Source organism: Hyperoodon ampullatus (assembly GCF_949752795.1).
Source record: "Hyperoodon ampullatus genome assembly, chromosome: 14".
NCBI lineage: Eukaryota > Metazoa > Chordata > Mammalia > Artiodactyla > Ziphiidae > Hyperoodon > Hyperoodon ampullatus.
The window spans coordinates 22,230,261-22,248,361 of NC_136927.1; the positions used below are offsets into that span (position 1 = coordinate 22,230,261).

The 18,101-nt window shown below is 63.1% G+C and overlaps 3 protein-coding genes across 4 annotated transcripts; 2 read left to right on the top strand and 1 right to left on the bottom strand.

Moving 5' to 3' along the window:
• Positions 1 to 5,654: 5,654 nt before the first annotated feature.
• On the top strand, positions 5,655 to 7,814 carry METRN (meteorin, glial cell differentiation regulator; the record flags this gene model as incomplete). The annotated part of the gene is made up of 4 exons (XM_079719778.1): positions 5,655 to 5,752; positions 6,043 to 6,443; positions 7,362 to 7,421; positions 7,498 to 7,814. 4 exons carry the CDS (start codon positions 5,655 to 5,657, stop codon positions 7,812 to 7,814), a joined length of 876 nt encoding a protein of 291 aa, XP_079575904.1.
• Positions 7,815 to 11,321: 3,507 nt separating this feature from the next.
• Positions 11,322 to 13,088, top strand: ANTKMT (adenine nucleotide translocase lysine methyltransferase). Of its 2 annotated transcripts, XM_079720001.1 has the most exons (6): positions 11,322 to 11,566; positions 11,717 to 11,880; positions 12,095 to 12,199; positions 12,297 to 12,437; positions 12,657 to 12,707; positions 12,837 to 13,088. In XM_079720001.1, exons 2-6 carry the CDS (start codon positions 11,719 to 11,721, stop codon positions 13,056 to 13,058), a joined length of 681 nt encoding a protein of 226 aa, XP_079576127.1. In that variant the 5' UTR covers positions 11,322 to 11,566; positions 11,717 to 11,718; the 3' UTR covers positions 13,059 to 13,088. The 2 variants fall into 2 exon arrangements, with proteins under 2 accessions (XP_079576127.1, XP_079576128.1); XM_079720002.1 differs by lacking the exons at positions 11,322 to 11,566; positions 12,657 to 12,707 and having other exon boundaries at positions 11,615 to 11,880.
• A 113-nt stretch (positions 13,089 to 13,201) lies between these two features.
• On the bottom strand, positions 13,202 to 16,872 carry CCDC78 (coiled-coil domain containing 78; the record flags this gene model as incomplete). The annotated part of the gene is made up of 14 exons (XM_079718971.1): positions 13,202 to 13,313; positions 13,422 to 13,522; positions 13,598 to 13,664; positions 14,386 to 14,429; positions 14,551 to 14,722; positions 14,789 to 14,976; positions 15,194 to 15,319; positions 15,407 to 15,485; positions 15,611 to 15,665; positions 15,772 to 15,856; positions 15,937 to 16,089; positions 16,284 to 16,370; positions 16,458 to 16,577; positions 16,813 to 16,872. The coding sequence occupies 14 exons, from the start codon at positions 16,870 to 16,872 to the stop codon at positions 13,202 to 13,204; spliced, it is 1,449 nt and encodes a 482-aa protein (XP_079575097.1).
• Positions 16,873 to 18,101: the final 1,229 nt, after the last annotated feature.

The window sequence follows — 18,101 nt, forward strand, 5'->3', positions numbered from 1 at the left end:
TGAGAGCCTTAACAGAAAATGAAACCAGCTGTTGTTTGCAACATTTTGATAGGAAGCAGGACCCAGTGGTGCTGGTGTGAGGTGAGGGCAGTGGAGGGGGAGCAGCCTGGCCTGTCCCTGGCTGGTTTGGGGGGTGCCACTCTGGCTGTGTGTGGGACGCTGGCGGGGGTGAAGGCAGCTCTTCTGTGTGGCAGGGACTGAAGAGTCCTGCTGACACTGATCAAAGGGGGAGGCTTGGTGGGACAGGCAGGGGGTGCGTGAAGACTTCGGGGTGACCGGGAGAGTGTTGTCTGACCCATTGGGTCACGTCCAGCGTGTGCTCAGCCTCCACCCCATGAGAGCATGCGTGGGTCGGCATGGACCCCGATGTGGACAGTGCCCTGACTGGTAGGCAGGACTTCACTTTGCACTTTGAGGGGCTCTTGCCCCTCAGCAGTGCCAGGGCCCCAGGCAGAGAGCAAGTTATGCCCTCAAAGGGGCCCGAGAGGCCACCTGCCTTAGGAGAATCTGAGCGAAGAGCTCTTGCTCAGAGGGACATGCATACTGCTGTGGGGGCCTCCTGAACACCTGTGCCCCGCTCACCTCTGCCCCCACCTGTTCTCCCAGGTGCAGGGGGGTCACTTTACAGTGCAGATGCGGTCCCCATGCTCCCAGGGCTCCCTCTGCTCTTTGCTGCAGCCTGCAAAGCCCTGAGTCTCTGGCACTGCCAGCCCACAGCCTTGCCCTGTACCCGGCCCCTTGCTCTTGGAGTCTCAGCTACACTGGCCTCCCTCCAGGGCCAGGAGGGCACCATGTCCCTCACCTAGATCATGCCCTCACCTGGAGCACCCCTCACCTGGAGCATCCCCTCACTTGGAGTACCTTCACCCCTCAGCTGGAGCACCCCTTGTCTTGATGCCTAGGCATGGAGGAGTCTCCCCAGTCCAGGCAGCTGGGGCTTTCCAGCTCTGGAGCATGAGGGGGTGAGGATCTGAGACCTTGGAAGGCTATGAGAGAGAGAGCCACTGTCACATCAGGGAATGGGGCTTCTTTTTTTTTTTTTTTTTTGGCGGTACACAGGCCTCTCACTGTTGTGGCCTCTCCCGCTGCGGAGCACGGGCTCCGGACGCGCAGGCCCAGCGGCCATGGCTCACGGGCCCAGCCGCTCCGCGGCATGTGGGATCTTCCCAGACCGGGGCACGAACCCGCATCCCCTGCATCGGCAGGCGGACTCTCAACCACTGCGCCACCAGGGAAGCCGGGGGATGGGGCTTCTTACCATGGAGGTCACCCTCATGGCTCTGGAGGCCTGGGGCAGTGGCTCTGAAACTCCCTGAATCTCCTCACAGGAGGTCCTCAGGCCTTTCCTTGGGAGTTCCGGGGTGATGTGTGTGCCCTGGAACCACATGCCTGGGCCCAAATCTTCCCTCTGTGGATGGGGCCTCAGACAAGTAGTTGCCCGCCTGGAAAATGAGTCTGGGGTCCAAGGGGTTGCCCTGAAGATCCTAGTGCAGCACAGGTGGTGAGAGCCCCGTGCTCCCTAGTGATTAGGCCGGCTCTGAAGCTTCCTGCTCTGAAGCTGTGGGGCCACATGGACACTGGGCCCCTCACTGCCTCTGCTCCCCACCCAGAGGCAGGAGCCCCGAGAGTGCCTGGGGAGGGGACCATGTGGGGTGGGAAGGCCACAAGTGTGTTTGCCAGTCCTCACCACCGAAGCCAGATGGGCGCCCACAGAAGTGAGAACCTCGCAGCATGGGGTGGCCCTGGCAGCTGTGGGTGGCGGGCGGTGGGCAGCAGGCCTCTCTGCTGCTTCCAGCTTCTGCTCCCTGCCTTCCCTCCTCCCAGGACGCAGGCCCGACTCACGAGGGGCAGCGGGGTGGAGCAGCCGGGGCTGAGGATGACTCAGGGCCCAGCTGTCACCATGGCAACCCTGTTGCCTAGCAATGGCGGTCTCCCAGTAACGTCTCCTAGCAATGGGATATTTTCCTGGGCCCTGGCTGGAGCCTGGCAGTTATTTTTAGCTCAGCTGCAAATCAATCTGCAGCTGCGTTTTTGGCTCCCAGAGAAGATGCAAGGTGTATGTGGGGCGGGGAGGGGGGTGGATTTCTCATCAAGGGAGGAAACTTGTCATGTGTCCCAAGGTACAGGCTCATAGGTGGGCAAGGCCAGATTCCACCTGGGAGTGGAGGTGGGGTTGTGTGCAGGTGAAGCGGAACCAGCGCAGGCTGCCCGGAAGAGTTGGCAGATATGACTGTCTCCCTGATGGGGTCTCTGGGAGGGCTGGTCACTCAGCACCCTAGGGCTCCCTAGGTCAGGCTGGTCAGGAGCCTGCCAGGCCAGTGTTCATGGTGGGCACCACTGGAGCGTGTCACTTGGTGGCAGCTTCCTGGCACCCCTTGGCTCTCAGTTGTGGGAACTGTCCCCGTTGTCCCTTGCTCCCATGCTCCCAGCCCCTCCAAGGGGTGCAGCGCCCTGCCCTGGGCCAACTAGAGCACACATTCAAGAGGTCCTGGCTGCAGGGGTCTGGGCGGCCACAGGCTCAGCTAGGGGCAAGGCTGAGCTGGCCTCTGCTTAGCCCCCATCTCTCCCTCTCCCCTGCTTCTGCTGAAATGGGAGCCCAAGTGGGAGGTCTTGGGCAATTGGGAGAACTTGACCCTTTGGGTTTTCTCACCATTTCCTCAGGAGCTAGGCTCACTGTCCCCTGGAAGCCAAGTTCCACCTCCCACTGGCCAGCTTCCTGTCCCTGGTTGGCCCTAAGCTCCATCCAGACTTGGGGCACTCTTCCCATCCCTCCACCCCCATTGCCTCTGTCTGGCCTTTGTGTTGCTCCCACAGGCCCGGGACCAGCCCAGCCCCCCCTCGGTCACATGTGCTCCTCACCTGTGCCCCTTACCCTGTGGGGTTGCCTCCCCTGCTGGAGGGCAGGGCTCACTTGGACTGCTCCTTGTCCCAGCATCTGCTCCAGTCCTCTGCCAGGACTTGGGTTTTGAGTGGGAATGCAGAGAGGCCCATTTTGGAGGGTCAGGGCACTGAAGGGTCTGGAGCTGGGGGCGCATGAAGGAGCCTCCAAACCGAGCACAGATGTTGGGAGAGTTACCTGAGATTTGGGGTATCATTCATCGACCCATGCACTCTCTCTCCAGGTATTTACTGAGCATGTCTGCTCCTGCACCCACAGCAAGCAAGGCCAGGCGTGGCCTTCTGGGTGCCCTGTCTTGTGGGTGGCAGACCTCCGATGGCTTATGACACTGGGTGCTTCAGGGAAGCACCCACAGGGCGTGGGGCCAGGAGCTGTGAGGAGAGCAGCCTTCTGTGGTCTTCTGTGGGTGACAGTCAGCATCACCACTGAGCCCCTTGAAGAATCAGCTGGGGCAGAAGGCAGGGGAAGCCTGGTGTTGAGGGGACCAGCTCAGTCCTTTCCAAACTAGGTCACCCTTTAGGAACCCCTTCCAGGCACCCACGGACACTAACCCATTTTCCGGGGGAGGAGGAAGGTGGGGAGCCAGGGGCCCCAGACTGGTGGGAGGTGGGTCTGAGGCTGACTCCTCACACTGCCACCAGAGGGCGCCTGGAGCCCACTGTCCGCCTCCCAGGCCTGTGCAAGAGCACTCAGGGCCCCAGTGACCCGCCAGAAGTGGACCCGCTGTCTCAGCAAGGGCAGCTGACTGGGGTGCCCGCTCCCTTCCTTCTAGTGGAGCCTCTTTTGCCTTCTATGTGCCCAGCGCCAGGCCCTTTTTAAATTTGTAATTGGGTAAAACACACATAAAACTTACCATCTTAACCGTGTCTAAGTGTGCAGGAGTGTCGAGTACAGTCGCACTGTTGTGCAGCCGTCACCACCATCCCCAGAACGTTTTCATCCTCCCAAACTGAAGACTCTGTCCCCATTAAACACCAACTCCCCATCCCCCTGCCCCTGGCAACCTTCATTCTACTTTTTCTCTATGAATTTGGCTATTTTAGGTACTTCAAATGAATAGACTTATATTTGTCCTTTTGTGATTGGCTTATTTCACTGAACATAATGTCTTCTAGGTTCATCCATGTTGTAGCATGTGGCAGAATTTCCTTCCTTTTTAACCAGAATAATATTCCACGGTATGGATAGACCCCATTTTGTCTACCCATCATCTGTCAATGGATACTTGGCTTGTGTCCACCTTTGGGCTAGCGTGATTGATAGCTGGTTCCCACCCCACCTTGCCCAGGGCGAGGGGCCAGCTGAGCCCTGAGGATGCCTTGCCCCTCTTTGGCCCTGAAGGGCCCTGGAGCCAGGGGAGGGGGCAGTGGTACGCTCAGTCTGGCAGTGGCTCCAATGCCCCCCTTCCCCTTGGCGCCATCTGTCTTCATCTGTCAGCCCGCACTTCTGGCCCAGGGCAGCAGGAGGGCTGGGGTGGGGGGACAGTGGGGTAAAGACTTCACACCCGGGCTTCCCTGGTGGAGCAGTGGTTAAGACTCCGCCTGCCAACTCAGGGGACATGGGTTTAAGCCCTGGTCAGGGAAGATCCCACGTGCCAAGGAGCAACTAAGCCTGTGCGCCACAACTACTGAGCCTGCACTCTAGAGCCCGCGAGCCACAACTACTGAGCCCGTGTGCCACAACTGAAGCCCACGTGCCTAGAGCCTGTGCTCTGCAACAAGAGAAGCCCGCCACCGCAATGAAAAGTAGCTCCCGCTCACCGCAACTAGAGAAAGCCCGCGCACAGCAACAAAGACCCAATACAGCCAAAAAAAAAAAAAAAAAAAAAACAACTTCACACCCACAGACAGCAGAGAGTCTATGTCAGCTAAAGCTTTCAGTGATCCCAAGGGTTCCAGTGTGAGGTTGGAGTCCTGGGTTTGTGCCTAAGACCTCTGTAATCTGACCCCACGGTTTCACCAGGCTCTTGGGTCCCATCCACCGGGTCCACAACTCAGGGCCTTGGCCAAGGCTGTCTGCTCCTCCCCGCTGTCTGGCATTCTCTCCAGTCCCCACCAGACAACCTACTCCCCACCCCCTCCCTGGCCTACACATTGGCATTGGGGGCGGGGTTTCCTCTATGAGAGTGGGCCTCGTTTCAGCTTGTCCCAACCTACTAGGGGCTTGATTCTGGGGCTCAGGGCTGTCCTTGCTCCTGCTTTTCCACGGTGCCTGCAGCCCCAGTGCCTGGACACTCATCGCTGGGTTACCGCGTGGCCTGTGGGAAGTCACCAGGGCCAGGTTAGGGAGAGATGGGGGATGGAAGCCTAGGTAGCAGTCTTGGAGGGAGCCACCCAGATGAACTCCCCTCTCCCAGAGGTTCCAGTGGGCACCACCTCCACCCCGGCCAGGGGCTTGGAGGACAGTGGCCAGACCAGGACTGCAAGCAAGGCGAGGCTGGAGGCGGGGGTGTGTGTTGGGGGGAAAGCATGGGGGTACATCGAGGAGGTGACACGGAACACGTCCGGCAGTGGAGCCCCTCCCCAGCGCCTCCTGGGCCACGGGCTGGTCCTCCCACCCCCGAGAGCGCCGCTGCAATTGGTGGAAAGTTCGGGCACCGCGGCGCGATTGGCCGCTCGGCCCGCCCACTGCCTCCTGGCAGCTTCCAGGCTCCCGGCCGGGTGGGCGGCCGGCAGGCGCGGGCGGTGGGGGCTGCGCGGGGCCGGGGCCAACGCCCCGGCTGCTCCCGCCGCGCCCCCGCGCGTCCCCGCGCGCTATGCCGCCCCCGGCGCTGCTCTGCGCCCTTTGCTTCGGCCTCTTGGCCACGGCCGCCCGCGCCGGCTACTCGGAGGACCGCTGCAGCTGGAGAGGCAGGTACGGGCCCCGCTGGACCCCCGCGCGGGCCAACCCCCTGGGACTCCTCGCTCCCCTTAGGAGGGGGCTGGAAGATGTGTCGCCAGCCCTTTGGGATGGGGGCGCTCCGTCCCGGCACCGAATCCTTGCCCTCCCCGCCCCCCGCCGAGTCCCAGAACGCTGGGCCTCAGTTTCCTTCTCCACAAAGTGGACGCAGCTGTTGATGGCTGCGGGGAGAGGGTGCAGGGGAAGCGGGCTGGCCGGGTGTGGGCGCCGGCCGCCCGCCTCAGCACCGCTCGTTCGGTCCGCAGCGGCCTGACGCAGGAGCCCGGCAGCGTGGGACAGCTCGCCCTGGCCTGTGCGGAGGGCGGGATCGAGTGGCTGTACCCGGCCGGGGCGCTGCGCCTCACCCTGGGCGGCTCCGACCCCGGCGTGCGGCCCGGCATCGCCTGCCTGCGGCCGGCGCGGCCCTTCGCAGGCGCCCAAGTCTTCGCGGAGCGGGCGGGCGGCGTGCTGGAGCTGCTGCTGGCCGAGGGCCCAGGCTCGGCCGGGGGCCGATGCGTGCGCTGGGGTCCCCGCGAGCGCCGGGCCCTCTTCCTGCAGGCCACCCCGTATCCCGACATCAGCCGTCGCGTGGCCTCCTTCCGTTTCGAACTGCGGGAGGACGGGCGTCCAGAGCTGCCTCCGCAGGCCCACGGCCTCAGTGCGGATGGTGAGTGCAGGTCTGGGTGGGGACAGGTGGGAGTCGTGGAGTCGCTCCCTGGTCTCGCTGGGTAGGAACCTGCCTGTCCTCCCCACTGCACAGAGGGAGAAACAGAGGCAGCCTGTCAAAGACACACAGCTAGTGAGTAGCAGCGCCAGGACAGGTGGGGCGGGGGGAGGGGCAATCCCTCACTTTGCGGGTTAGGGAAATTGCTGACAGAGGGCAGAATCCCGGAAGGGGAGGCCGGGCAGGGCAACCCGGGCCCCTGGTCCCTGAAGGGTTGGGGGAGGGGATGACGGCCAAAGCTGTCCAGGGCTCCCTGGCCCAGCGGTGACCTCCCTCCCCTCCCCCAGCCCAGTACAACAGAAGTCCACTGTGAGCCTGGTCACCATGGAGATGCAGCCCCGCCTCCCGGCAGGGCACCAGGCCCAGCTTTTTGCTCTCCTGGAGCTTGGAGCTTAACCTCACAGGGGATGGGGGTCTCTGCTCTGTCTCCTGACCCTCGAATCCACCATAACCTCCTGCCACATGGGCTGGGCCAGTGACTTTGGGCCCCAGGAAGCAGCTCTGGGAGACCAAGGAGTTACCGCCTGCTGGTGCTGCCTGTGAGATGGGTGTGCAAGAGCATGTGCCGCGTGCACCCAGACCCTTGAGCTCCAGCTCGGTGGGTCTTTTTGCCTGCATGCTGGGCACAGCCCCCAGGCCCATGTCTGTGCGTGGGTGTGATGCATGCACGAGCCTGCAGTGTCACCCCAAGTACAGGGTGTCTTCAGGGTGTGTACACATGGTCCCTGAGACCCCCAGTTGCCATCAGGCCCTGAGGGGGGTCTGGTAGCTTGCCCTCTCTATCCTGTGTCCAGCTGGGGGAGGGTTCGGGTAGTCCTGGAGAGGTCAGGGCTGCCACTCATGACCTCCCCTGCATGCCAGGTGCCTGCAGACCCTGCAGTGATGCCGAACTCCTCTTGGCCGTGTGCACCAGCGACTTTGGTGAGTGTCCCCGCTGTGGGGCGAGCCAGGGGCCTGCCTTCCCCTGAAGGCCACTGGCCAACATGTGTCCCCACAGTGATCCATGGAACCATCCACGGGGTTGCCCACGACACAGAGCTGCAGGAGTCTGTTATCACCGTGGCCGCCGCCCGTGTCCTCCGCCAGACATTGCCGCTTTTCCGGGTGGGGGGCCCTGGGGGCCATGCGCAGGCCTCCATTCGCACCCCACTGCACTGTGGCGTCCACCCTGGCCCTGGCACCTTCCTCTTCATGGGCTGGAGCCGCTTCGGTGAGGCCTGGCTGGGCTGTGCACCCCGCTTCCAGGAATTCAGCCGTGCCTACACGGCTGCCCATGCTGACCACCTTCACCCTTGTGAGGTGGTGCTGGACTGAGGGGCCTGGGAGCAGGGTGCTGGGGAGGGGCAGGTAGGAGGGTGGGGGGTTGGCCTCCAGATGGTATCACAGTACCAACTGCTTCCGAGGTAATAGCAATAACCAATAAGAACGCTGCTTGCATTAGCCAATGTGCATCGGGTGCTCGTGCCTGAGCCCAGCCCTGGGCCTGCCTCACTTCACTTTATTCTCCCACAGCCCCCGGCACTGCCCAGTTCCCACTTCACAGAGCCGGAGACTGAGGCTCTGGAGCAGTGGTGCCATGTCTAAGGCCACCCAGCCCACGCCCTGGAGAGGGGCTGCTGCTGGGTGGGGGCATGCAGGGACCCCCCACTCACGTCACCCTCAGCTCTGCTGCCCCCAATGCCAGGTGATTCCACTGCTCAGAGTGGGAGTGGAAAAGGGGCCATAACACCCAAGGTCTGAGGTGGGTGGAGGCCCTTGTAGGGGGAGGCAGGTGACACCACTCCAAACCTGAGGGAAGGGGCTGCAATCTGGTGGGCCACCGACTTCCCTGCGTGGTTCGCTGCAAGCCCAGCAGAGTCATCCTGGCCCCACTCTGCCCCTGGGGAAGAATGGGCCCCTCTGTCCACAGACCCCTGCAACGTGTCCAGCATCCTGACAGCTGTGGGGTCTCTTCTGCAGGGTCCTGCTTGTTGCCCATTTCTAGTGGGCGGGGGCACACAATGGGGTCTCTAAGGACCGTTTCCCGCCACTGGCCTCATTGTCACTGCCCCCGCCTTCCTCTCCAGCCTCAGCCACATAAAGGGCCAGCGCGGTCTGGACAAAGCTGACTGCCCTGAGGCTGGAAGGCCCCAGGATGGGGGTGCACGTGGGACTACTGAACCCAGAGGGAGCTGACTCTGCTGACCCAGCCCCACAGCTCCTGGGAAAGAGGGCCACAGCTCAGGTCTGGTGGGGTGCCTGGGCTGAGCCCCAGAAACAACTTCCCATCTCTGCCTGGCAGCCCTCACTGGAGAAGGGGCCCCGCCATCCTGCAGGCAGGAACTGAGGCTGGGAGAGGAACAAGGATACACAGGGCCACTTCTGCCAGATTCAGCTGATATAGGTACCTCATGTTGCCACGCCCTGTGTGGACACTGCATCACTCCGGTGGCTGCCCTGGAGTTTCGGTGGGGAGGGCTGTCTAAGGCTACACTCGTGTCGGGTACGCACTCCTTTCACTTGGACGGGCCACTTGCTGTGGGGACTGGTGAGAACTGTGGGTGGGAGCACAGTCACCCTGGATGGTAGGCTCCCCTGGGCTCCTCCCACCTTCTGCTGTTCCTGAGGCTCCTTGCTGTGCCCTTTTGCATCCCCAAATTCAAACTGGCACCCATGGATTGTTCAGAGCTCAGGCACCAGACCTCTCCTCCTCTCCACGCACATTCCGACATTCCCTCATTGGAGAACTGGGCCAGCCTTCTGGCTTTAAATACCATCAACATGCTGATGACCCCACGTTTGGATCTCTAGCCTGGACCTCTCTCCTGGACTGCAGACCCTTGTATCCCTGTTTCCCCCTCTCCCCACCAGGGAGTATCTCAGTAAAGACCAGAGGAGGAGGAGGAGGTGAGTGTGCTCTCCTGTCATTCTCCTCTCCATCTTGGGAGGCTTTTGCACTGCCCATGCAGACCCCGACCCGAGGAGGGTTTCGCCTCCAGCGCTGAGGAGCACCTCACCCTTGGCTCTTGCCCTAATTCTCTGGCCAGCTCCCCACAGCCTTGTTTGGACAGAGGCCCATGGCCACACCCAGTGTGGTCACTGTGTTTTTTGTTTGTTTGTTTGTTTTTTTTTGCTGTACATGGGCCTCTCACTGTTGTGGCCTCTCCCATTGCGGAGCACAGGCTCCGGACGCGCAGGCTCAGCGGCCATGGCTCACGGGCCCAGCCGCTCCGCGGCATGTGGGATCCTCCCAGACCGGGGCACGAACCCGTGTCCCCTGCATCGGCAGGCGGACTCTCAACCACTGCGCCACCAGGGAAGCCCAAGTGTGGTCACTGTGGACTACCTCTGGGACCATCTGTCCAGAAAAATGTAGGGCATCTTCTCTGGGCTGGGCCCTAGGCTGGACACTGGCCTCTGCCCACCTGCCCCAGGAAGCGCCTCCTATGCACACACCCTCCTCCAGAGAAAGTGTTGGCTTTGCAACCAGCAAAAGGAGCAGAAAGGGCAGAAGTGGGTGTGGCTGACAGGGCCAGAGGAGCCCCAGGGTGCTCTGGGAGGAGCCTGGAAGGCTTGGGCCAGGGGCTTCATGCCTGCCCACAGGGGAGTGGCCAAGGGGAAACGGTGTGGGTGAGCATGAGGGCTGGGGCTATGGGAGCAGGTGCCTCTGGGGCACCTCTGGGCATGTGCACTCACACAGGTATGCACTGAAGTGCCCAGTACCCAAAGGTGAGGAGCAGGGTGCAGGTGTGAAGGTGAGGGACTTTTGGGTGTGCACACCGGGGAGTCAGGGTAGGTGCCTTCATTCAGTCGACCAGCTTCTATTGAGTTTCTTCTAGGTACCAGGTGCTGCTCTAGGCACCAGGAATAATACAAGGAACAAAAGAAACAAGAATGGGATGCTGTGTACGCCCAGTGCACATCCTCCTTTTATGGGGAGGGCCCAGTGACAGCCAGGAAGGAGACAGGATGTTCTGAGATGGGGGTGGGGAGCAGCCCTCCTCCTCTCCAGTGCTCAGGTCTTGGGAGCAGGGCACCGGGGTTTCCTGCCACAGGAACACCTGTCTTTCCCAAGTGGTGGCAGCTGGGGCCAAGTTTGCGGCAGTCTGCACTTGGGGATGGGGGCAGGGGTCTCCAGCATGCCTGCATTGTCTGAAGCAGCTTCCGTCCCTCCTGACCGATGCCGTGGATGGATGAGAAGCAGGTCAGGGCCTGTGTGCAGACAAGTCTCTGCCACTCAAGGACGTTTGGCCTCAGGGTGGGGTGAGGAGGGGGTCCTGCCTCTGTCCCCCCACTTGCCTCTCCCATTCCCAGGCTTCATCAGGTCACTTCCGGGAACTCAATCTTTCTTCGTGTGTGTGACATTTTCTGGAGAAGGTAGTCTCCCCAGCTCCTGGGGCTCTTCCTCCCATCCCCCTGACTGGGCCAGCTGCCAGAGCGCCCAGCACCTCACATCCGGCTCCCCTCCCATGACGCTCAGAGAGAGCCAACATCTGTCTTCTCGGTTCTGCTAAATTTCTCCTTATCAACCCTCTCCGCCCTGCCCCTCAGCCAAGCTCAAACTCCCACCGCCCCCGCCGAAGCCTGCGCATCCTGGGTTTCCTGCGCACTCGGGCTAACTGCCTTCAGCCGTGGGAGGGGCCCGGGTGGCCTCCCCGCGACTGCTCCTGGGCTTGGCTGGCTATCGGGGTGTGCGGGGCGGCGTCTCCCCGGTGAGCCCTTTCCCCCGGGCTGACCGCCGCCCCTGGCCTCCAGCCACACCGCACGGGCCTCCGCTGCCAGTCAACTGGATCCACGGCACCGCCTCCCTCGCGCCTCCCCGCGCTGGGATGTGCAGCTCCAGGGGTCCGCAGCGCCCAGGACAGGCCCGCAGCAACCATCTGCGGCATGGGCCAACGAGGCTGAGCGACGCGGGCTACAGGCAGGATGTTGTGCGGCCAGAACCCGCGAGGGTAGCCCCGGACCCCAAGGCTCCGCGGTCCGGAACCCGCGGGAGGGTCCCTGGACCCGGACGGAGCGGAACGCGAACCCGGCCGCTTCCGGTGTCTCTCCGCGGCCGCCTCTTCCGGCGCGGCGTCGCGGGTCTGGTAGGCGCGGAGCGGGGAGGAGGGGCGCCGCGCAGGCCGGGGGCGGTGGGGAGGACGGCCCTCTTCAGGTCCGGGCCGGGGCATGAGGGTCTCGGACCTGAGCCGGGGAGGGGCCTTGAGGTGGGGCGACCCTGAGCCGCTCTCCCGCAGCCATGGAGCAGGACGACCCGGCCGAGGCGTTGGCGGAGCTGCGCGAGCGGCGGCTAGGCGCGTTGGAGCTGCTGCAGGTGGCGGCGGGCTCGGGCCTGGTCGCCTACGCCGTGTGGGCGCTGCTGCTGCAGCCGGGCTTCCGCCGCGTGCCGCTGCGGCTGCAGGTGCTGGGCCAAGGGGTGTGGGGACCGGCCGGGCGGGCCCGGGCTGGGGGCGGGGCCTGGAGTGTGGCGCTAAGGGGGAGGGTGCAGCTACTCCAGGGCCGATCCGGCTGTGGGTTGGGACCTCCTTCAGCTAGGACCCGACTGGCCACTCTAAGAAAGGAAGCCCAGGAGGCAGGCCCCCCGCCCTCACAGTCCCATCTGCTTCCTTGTACAGGTGCCTTATGTTGGCGCGAGTGCCAGGCAGGTGGACCACGTGTTGTCGTTGCTGCGAGGCCGTCCAGGAAAGATGGTGGATCTGGGCTCTGGCGACGGCAGGATTGTAAGGACCGTGTTCGTGTGTGTTGGGGAGCGTCTTTGCTGACCCCTCCTGTGAACGCACCTCCCCATCTGTTGGTCCTGACGCTTTGTGCCCACAGGTGCTGGCTGCCCACAAGTGCGGTCTCCGCCCAGCTGTGGGCTATGAGCTAAACCCATGGCTGGTGGGGCTGGCGTGGCTGCATGCCTGGAGGGCAGGATGTGCGGGCAATGTCAGCTACCGCCGTGAGAACCTCTGGAAGGTAATCCAGGGAGTCCTGGACCCCCTCAGACCCCAACCCTGATCTCCATGCTTCCAGTTCTAGCTTGGAAGCTTGGCCACCCTGCTGACAGTGCCAGGTACCTCTGCCACCTGGGCAGGCTGGAGCTGGGACTTGGAAGCTGCAGTTACCCCATGCCCACCAAACCTCCCTCCCTGCTGGGGCCCCAATCCCTGCTGGGGTGATTTCCTCTTCCTGCAGGTGAGCCTGAGGGACTGCCACAATGTGTCTGTGTTCCTGGCTCCTAGCGTGGTAGGTCTGGGGTTTGCTGACCCCATGGGAAGCCCAAGCCATCCCCAGTGTAGGTGCTGGGCCTGGAGGAGCTGGGTAGGGGGAGCTGTGTTCCACCCTGCCCACCCCAACCTTCCCTCTCCTCCATAGCTCCCACTGCTGGAGGACAAGCTACGGGCAGAGTTGCCTGCAGGAGCCCGAGTGGTGTCTGGGCGCTTCCCCCTCCCCACCTGGCAACCTGTGGCTGTACTGGGTGAGGGCCTGGACCGCGTCTGGGCCTATGATGTCCACAGTGGTGGGCCAGCTGGGCAGGCTGTCCCAGGGCCTAGTTCTGCCTCCATACCTGGAGCCCCCAATTCTCAGGTTGGCTGACTGGACACAATAAAGACTCAGTGGGTTCCAGCCTGATTTTTGTTGGGTGTTGAGCTGGGTGGAATGATCTCCCAAGGGGGTGCTGTGGGGAGGGCTCCATGCTGGCTGTGAAGAGTTCTGCTCCAAGTTTATCTGTTGACCAGCTAACGGCTGCGGGTCCTTGGGTGCTGCGGCTTGGCTGGAGGTGTGGCCCCTGCTTTCCAGGGGTTTCCTGTACCCACCAGCTTCCTCAGCCTCAGGATCTCCTGCTTGTACCTGCTCAGAGAAACTAGGCATAGTTACCACCTGGCTGTGGACAAACCCTGCTGCTAGTGCCTGGGACTGAGGTCCTTGGGTCTTACACAGCCCACCTCTAGAGCCCACCTGCCCAGGTGCTGGTCCACGTACTCTTGTAGCTCAGAAAGCTGCTCCTCAGCCATCGTGGCTCGGACTAGCAGCTGTGCTCTCTCCCTTTCCAGCTCTGCCTGGAATGGGGGAACATAAGCCATGAGCCTGGGCACAGTGTGAGGAGGGGCCTCTGGCCAGGCTTTGCCCACTACCTGGGTGCCACGGGAGAAGTCCTGTAGCTTCTGGCAGATCTGGGCCCAGGATGCAGCTTCCAGGCCCCTGTGAGGGGAGGAGGAGGGGTGGGCGTGAAAGCTGGCATGGACCCAGGTTTTGATCAATGACCCTGCTCAAGTCAGGGCCCCTAGGTCCTTGAGGTGCCTGCTGGGAGCGAGTCTGGGACAGTACAGGGCTGCCTTTCAACTATGGGCCCTGTGAGGCTTGAAGCCATCTGTGCATGGGGGCAGCCACTGGCCACTCAGGGAAAGCTAAGCCACGAGGCCAGCTGGGACAGTGACCCCAGTGTCTGTAAGGATGCTTATGGGGGGGCCTCCCCCCCTGCTGGGGGGTTTCCCAAAACCCCAGGCAGGCGACTTGTCCCAGCTTCTGCTCACTGCACAGTTGAGAACATGAAGGTGCGGAGGCAAAGGCTGTGAAGGTCACCAGGTGGCCTGCTCCTGCCTTGTCCTGGGGTCAAGACTTCTACTGTCCATGCCACCACAGGTCTTCAGCTGTGGGTCCTCCGAGTCTCAGCTGAAGTGTCCTTTCTTCGGGGTCTCTCCCTGACCCTCCCATTCAAGGGTAGCCCCCTCCCATACAGGAGGGTAGTCCCTTCTCTCTCCGGGCAGTTGGTTTTTCTGCGATTGTTAGTGTCTCATAAGCAGACCGAGACTGGAGAATACAGATGGGCCACCTTGTTCACTGCAGCAACCAGAACCCCTCTAAGCAGTTAGTTCATAGGATAAATGAATGGGTCTCCTCAGCACCCACACCAGGTACTCACTGTGGCTCTAATGGGCCCCCCTGAGAGGCTTCACTGGGTTCTTTCTGTGGGAAAAAGAACAGCGGTTGCTGAATGAGGCAGGCTGCTCAGAGGCCCTGGGGTTGGGGCTTTGCTGAGCCTGGGATGGGTCCTGGGGCGAGTTGTGGGGCAGCAGGGAGCGGTCACCTGGGCCTGGAGCTTCTGGAGCTGCTTTTCCAGCCTAGCCTGGTCCTCTCTCAGGTGGCCGAATTTGGTGACCGTGTGCAGGGGCGGCAGCTCCATGTCTGAGGTGGCTGCACCAGAGGTAGCCTTGGGGGTCCTGGGTGCCCCGTTGGGATCCACCAGCACCTGTTGCACACTAAGCCCTGCACCAGGTCACCTACGGCCATCCCACCCCAGGTGCCCAGCTCAGGGAGGGACCCACCTGGGGCCAGCCAGCAGCAGCTCGTGCCTCCGACTCAGATCTGCCAGGCGCTTGCGGTAGGTGCGAGCAGCCCGGGCCAGCTGTTGCTCACGGCTGTGATGCGCCCCCCGAATGTCCTCCAGAGTGGTTTCCAGGAAGGTCCGAAGGGCTGTGGATGCAGGCTTCGGGCCTGCACCATCTGCATACCCCTGGAGGAGATATGGCCGGGCTGGGGCGGGTCCACACCTCCCCCCACTGCCAATTCCCTCCATGGAGCTGGTCTGATGACAGTATGCTGGGTGGGTCTGAAGTCTCCCACAAGGTCAGAGTCTCTCTGAAGTGGTCTAGCACACCCAGGCCAGGCTCGGGCTCCCCAGGACCCAGAGGCCTCCCACTCAACACAGGGCCAACCGGCCCAGTGCTCACAGCCACGGTTCGGGCGCAGTGCTGCAGTCGAATGGCGTACTCCTCGTTCAGCTTCTTGAGTTGCAGCTGCAACCGGGCGTTCTCTGCTTCAGCCTGGTGGAGCCGGCCCCGGCAGGCAGACAATACCTGGGGGTGGAGATGGCCCTGAATTTATGTCCTGCAAGGTGGACCTTTGCTGAGCCAGACCTCAAAGCAGCTAGGGGTGGGCCTCACCAAGGCTTGTGCAGCCAGTTGCTGCCCAGCTGTCCTGGCCTCCTCCTGGGCTCCCTGCAGCTGCCAGCCCAGGGCTGCCCTGCAGACATGGGTATGAGGCTTAGCCGGACCTAGGGCAGGTGACTGCTTCTGCCCCTTAAGAACAGCTCCTTTGCTCACTGTGCCCTGCTGGGCCCTCCTGTCCCAGGTGAGGCAGTCACTCACACACGTGTCTCCAGTGCCTGCTGCCGAGCCCTGTGCTGCTCTGGCGCCCGATTTACTTCTCCCTGTGGCTGCGGGGTACACAAGGGGTGGCTGGGTGAGAGCCCAAGTTCTGGGTCCCCTGCACTGCCCCACCTCCACCCTGGGCTAGGAGAAACTTCAACAGATTCCTGGGCTAGGTGGCTGCACACTCACACCATCCCCCAGCTTCTGCTCGTTCTCAGCAGTCAGGAAGTCCTTGGGCTGTGCCTGCACAGAAGAGCCGGTCTCAGCCTCACTGTTCCCCTGCTGGACCCCCATTTAGCTTCCACCCATGCGCTCATGGTGACCTGGAGTCTGTGGTGGCTGGAGTGTCCCTGCCCCCAGGCCTTGTGCCCAAGCTCCTGTGCCAGTGCCCGGCGGTGCCCCGGATCAGCTTCTGCTAGGGCTGCCTGCTCTCCGTGCAGCTCTAGCTCCAGCACCCGGCTCTCCAGCCACAGGACCTGCGGGGTGACCAGGTCACATCCATCTGGGCATCCACAGGGACACAGCACACACAGGACAGGTGGGGACTCGCAGACACTGCACGTGTACAGTCACATGGGGCACACCTGCACCCCTCACAGTTCTGGCACTAAGTGTGCACCCTCCCCCCATGCCCTCAGGCTGGCACACGTAGGCACACATCAGTGCCCACCTCACTCTTCAGCTCGAAGATTTCAGCCTCGTGTTGCTCCTTCAGGCGATGGGTTTTGATCTGCAGGTCCACCAGCTCCTTGCAGACCTATGGATGGCCAGGATGAGAGGTGGGGCCTGTGGGGCCCTGGGGATGCCCTCCCTCCTGCCACTGCCCGAGGGCCCCCACACCCACCTGCAGCCGCTGCTCCTCACTCAGCTCTAGATCTGAGGGAACCTCTGTCTCAAGGTTGGCGGCCCAGGTTGGGGCACCCCCAGGGACTCCTGGCAGCCAGGTCTCGGCCCGCGGCAGAACCTAGGGAGGCACCACCACTCATACCCCAGGTGCGTCTGAGACCTGGGCTGTGGCCTCCACTCTCATGAAGCCACCAGCCATCCACCCCCACACCCTCAGCCTGGCAGAGCTGGGGCAGGCCCTCCCACAGCCAGGATCAGGCCCAGGTCCTGGGAGGACCTACACCCCTCCTGGTCTCTGAGGGAACAGGGAGAACCCCCGAGCCCAGAAGCAGCAGCGTCCTGGGAGGACTCACATTCTTGGTGGCCCGAGGTGGGGCCCCTGGCCTGGGGCCTGGGGCTGCAACATACTCCATAGGCAAAAGGGACTCTGGGCTGCCCCAAGCCCGGTGCCGCCTCGACTACTGGCCTGTTGCTGCAACACGGTGGTTTGTGTTGCCAAGGCCTCTGTTGTCCCCAGGAGACTCCCGGGGCCCCGCCCACGAGGGCAGGCAGGACAGTTCAGTGGTTGGGGAGGTGGGTGCAAACTCTCAACTTCTTCCGTATTTGGCGATCCATTTTTTCCGGCTTCCTTTTCCTCATCTGGGAAACGCAGATCGGCACCCCAGCATTTATCAGGGACGCGGATGGAACCACGAGTGCATAGAAGGGGCCAGCCTGGGGAGGTGTGGGACAGCGCGCATGGTATGGAGATGCCGCTGCTGTTACTGTTGTCCTCACACAGCGCGCTTTGCTCTACCACGTGGGTTCGCACACTCATTAGGGCCCTACGCTGAACACTGGAAGGGCAGGCAAACGAACTGAACAGATCCCTGCACCCCTCAACTTGACGGAAGCGGGCTCAGACGTCCCAATCCGGGTCCGGGGTACTCAGGAGGACTGTCTCAGCCCGGTGCCAGGAGGGCTTCGTGGAGGAGGCGCCGCAGCGCCGGGCGCGACTGGCCCGACGTGCGCGCAGCCCCCTTCGGGCACGCGCGCGCTCCCGCCCGCGCACGCGTGTGCTCTGTGCACCGTGCTCGGGTCCCCGCGCGCGCAGGTTCCAGGAGGGCCCGCCGGCCGTTGGCGGCGGCCCGGGTGAGCGGCGCGCTCCGTCCAGGCCCCGTGACAGGCGCCCGAGGCCCGCCTCCGTCCGGCTGTCCTTCAGACAGTCCTTGCGACCAGCTGGCTCAGCCCGCTGGGGTAAGTGGACGACCGGAAAAGGGGGCGGGCCGGGGTCGTCCTTCGGAGGGAGGGGGCCTGGGGTGGGCGGGGCCTGCGGAAGGACGTTGAGGGGCGGGGCCTGGAGAGGGGCTGGTCCAGGGTCGCGCTGCGGCGGGAGGGCACCTGGGGAGGGGGCGGAGCCTGGGAGGCAGGCGGGGCCTACCGGGGCAGCGGCGTGGCTGGGGGCGGAGCCGGAAGAGGGCGGGCTAATCGGGGGGTGTGGCCTGCTGCGCGGGGGCGGGGCCTGCGGCGGGCTGAGTCTTTGCGAGAGACTGGTCCCCGCAGCTGCAGGTCAACTTAAGCCTGGAGCTTGGGATTCCTCAAGGGCCCTCGGGAAAGTCCGGGAGCAGGGAGCGCGGTTCCTTTCCTGGCCCCCAGCGTGTCT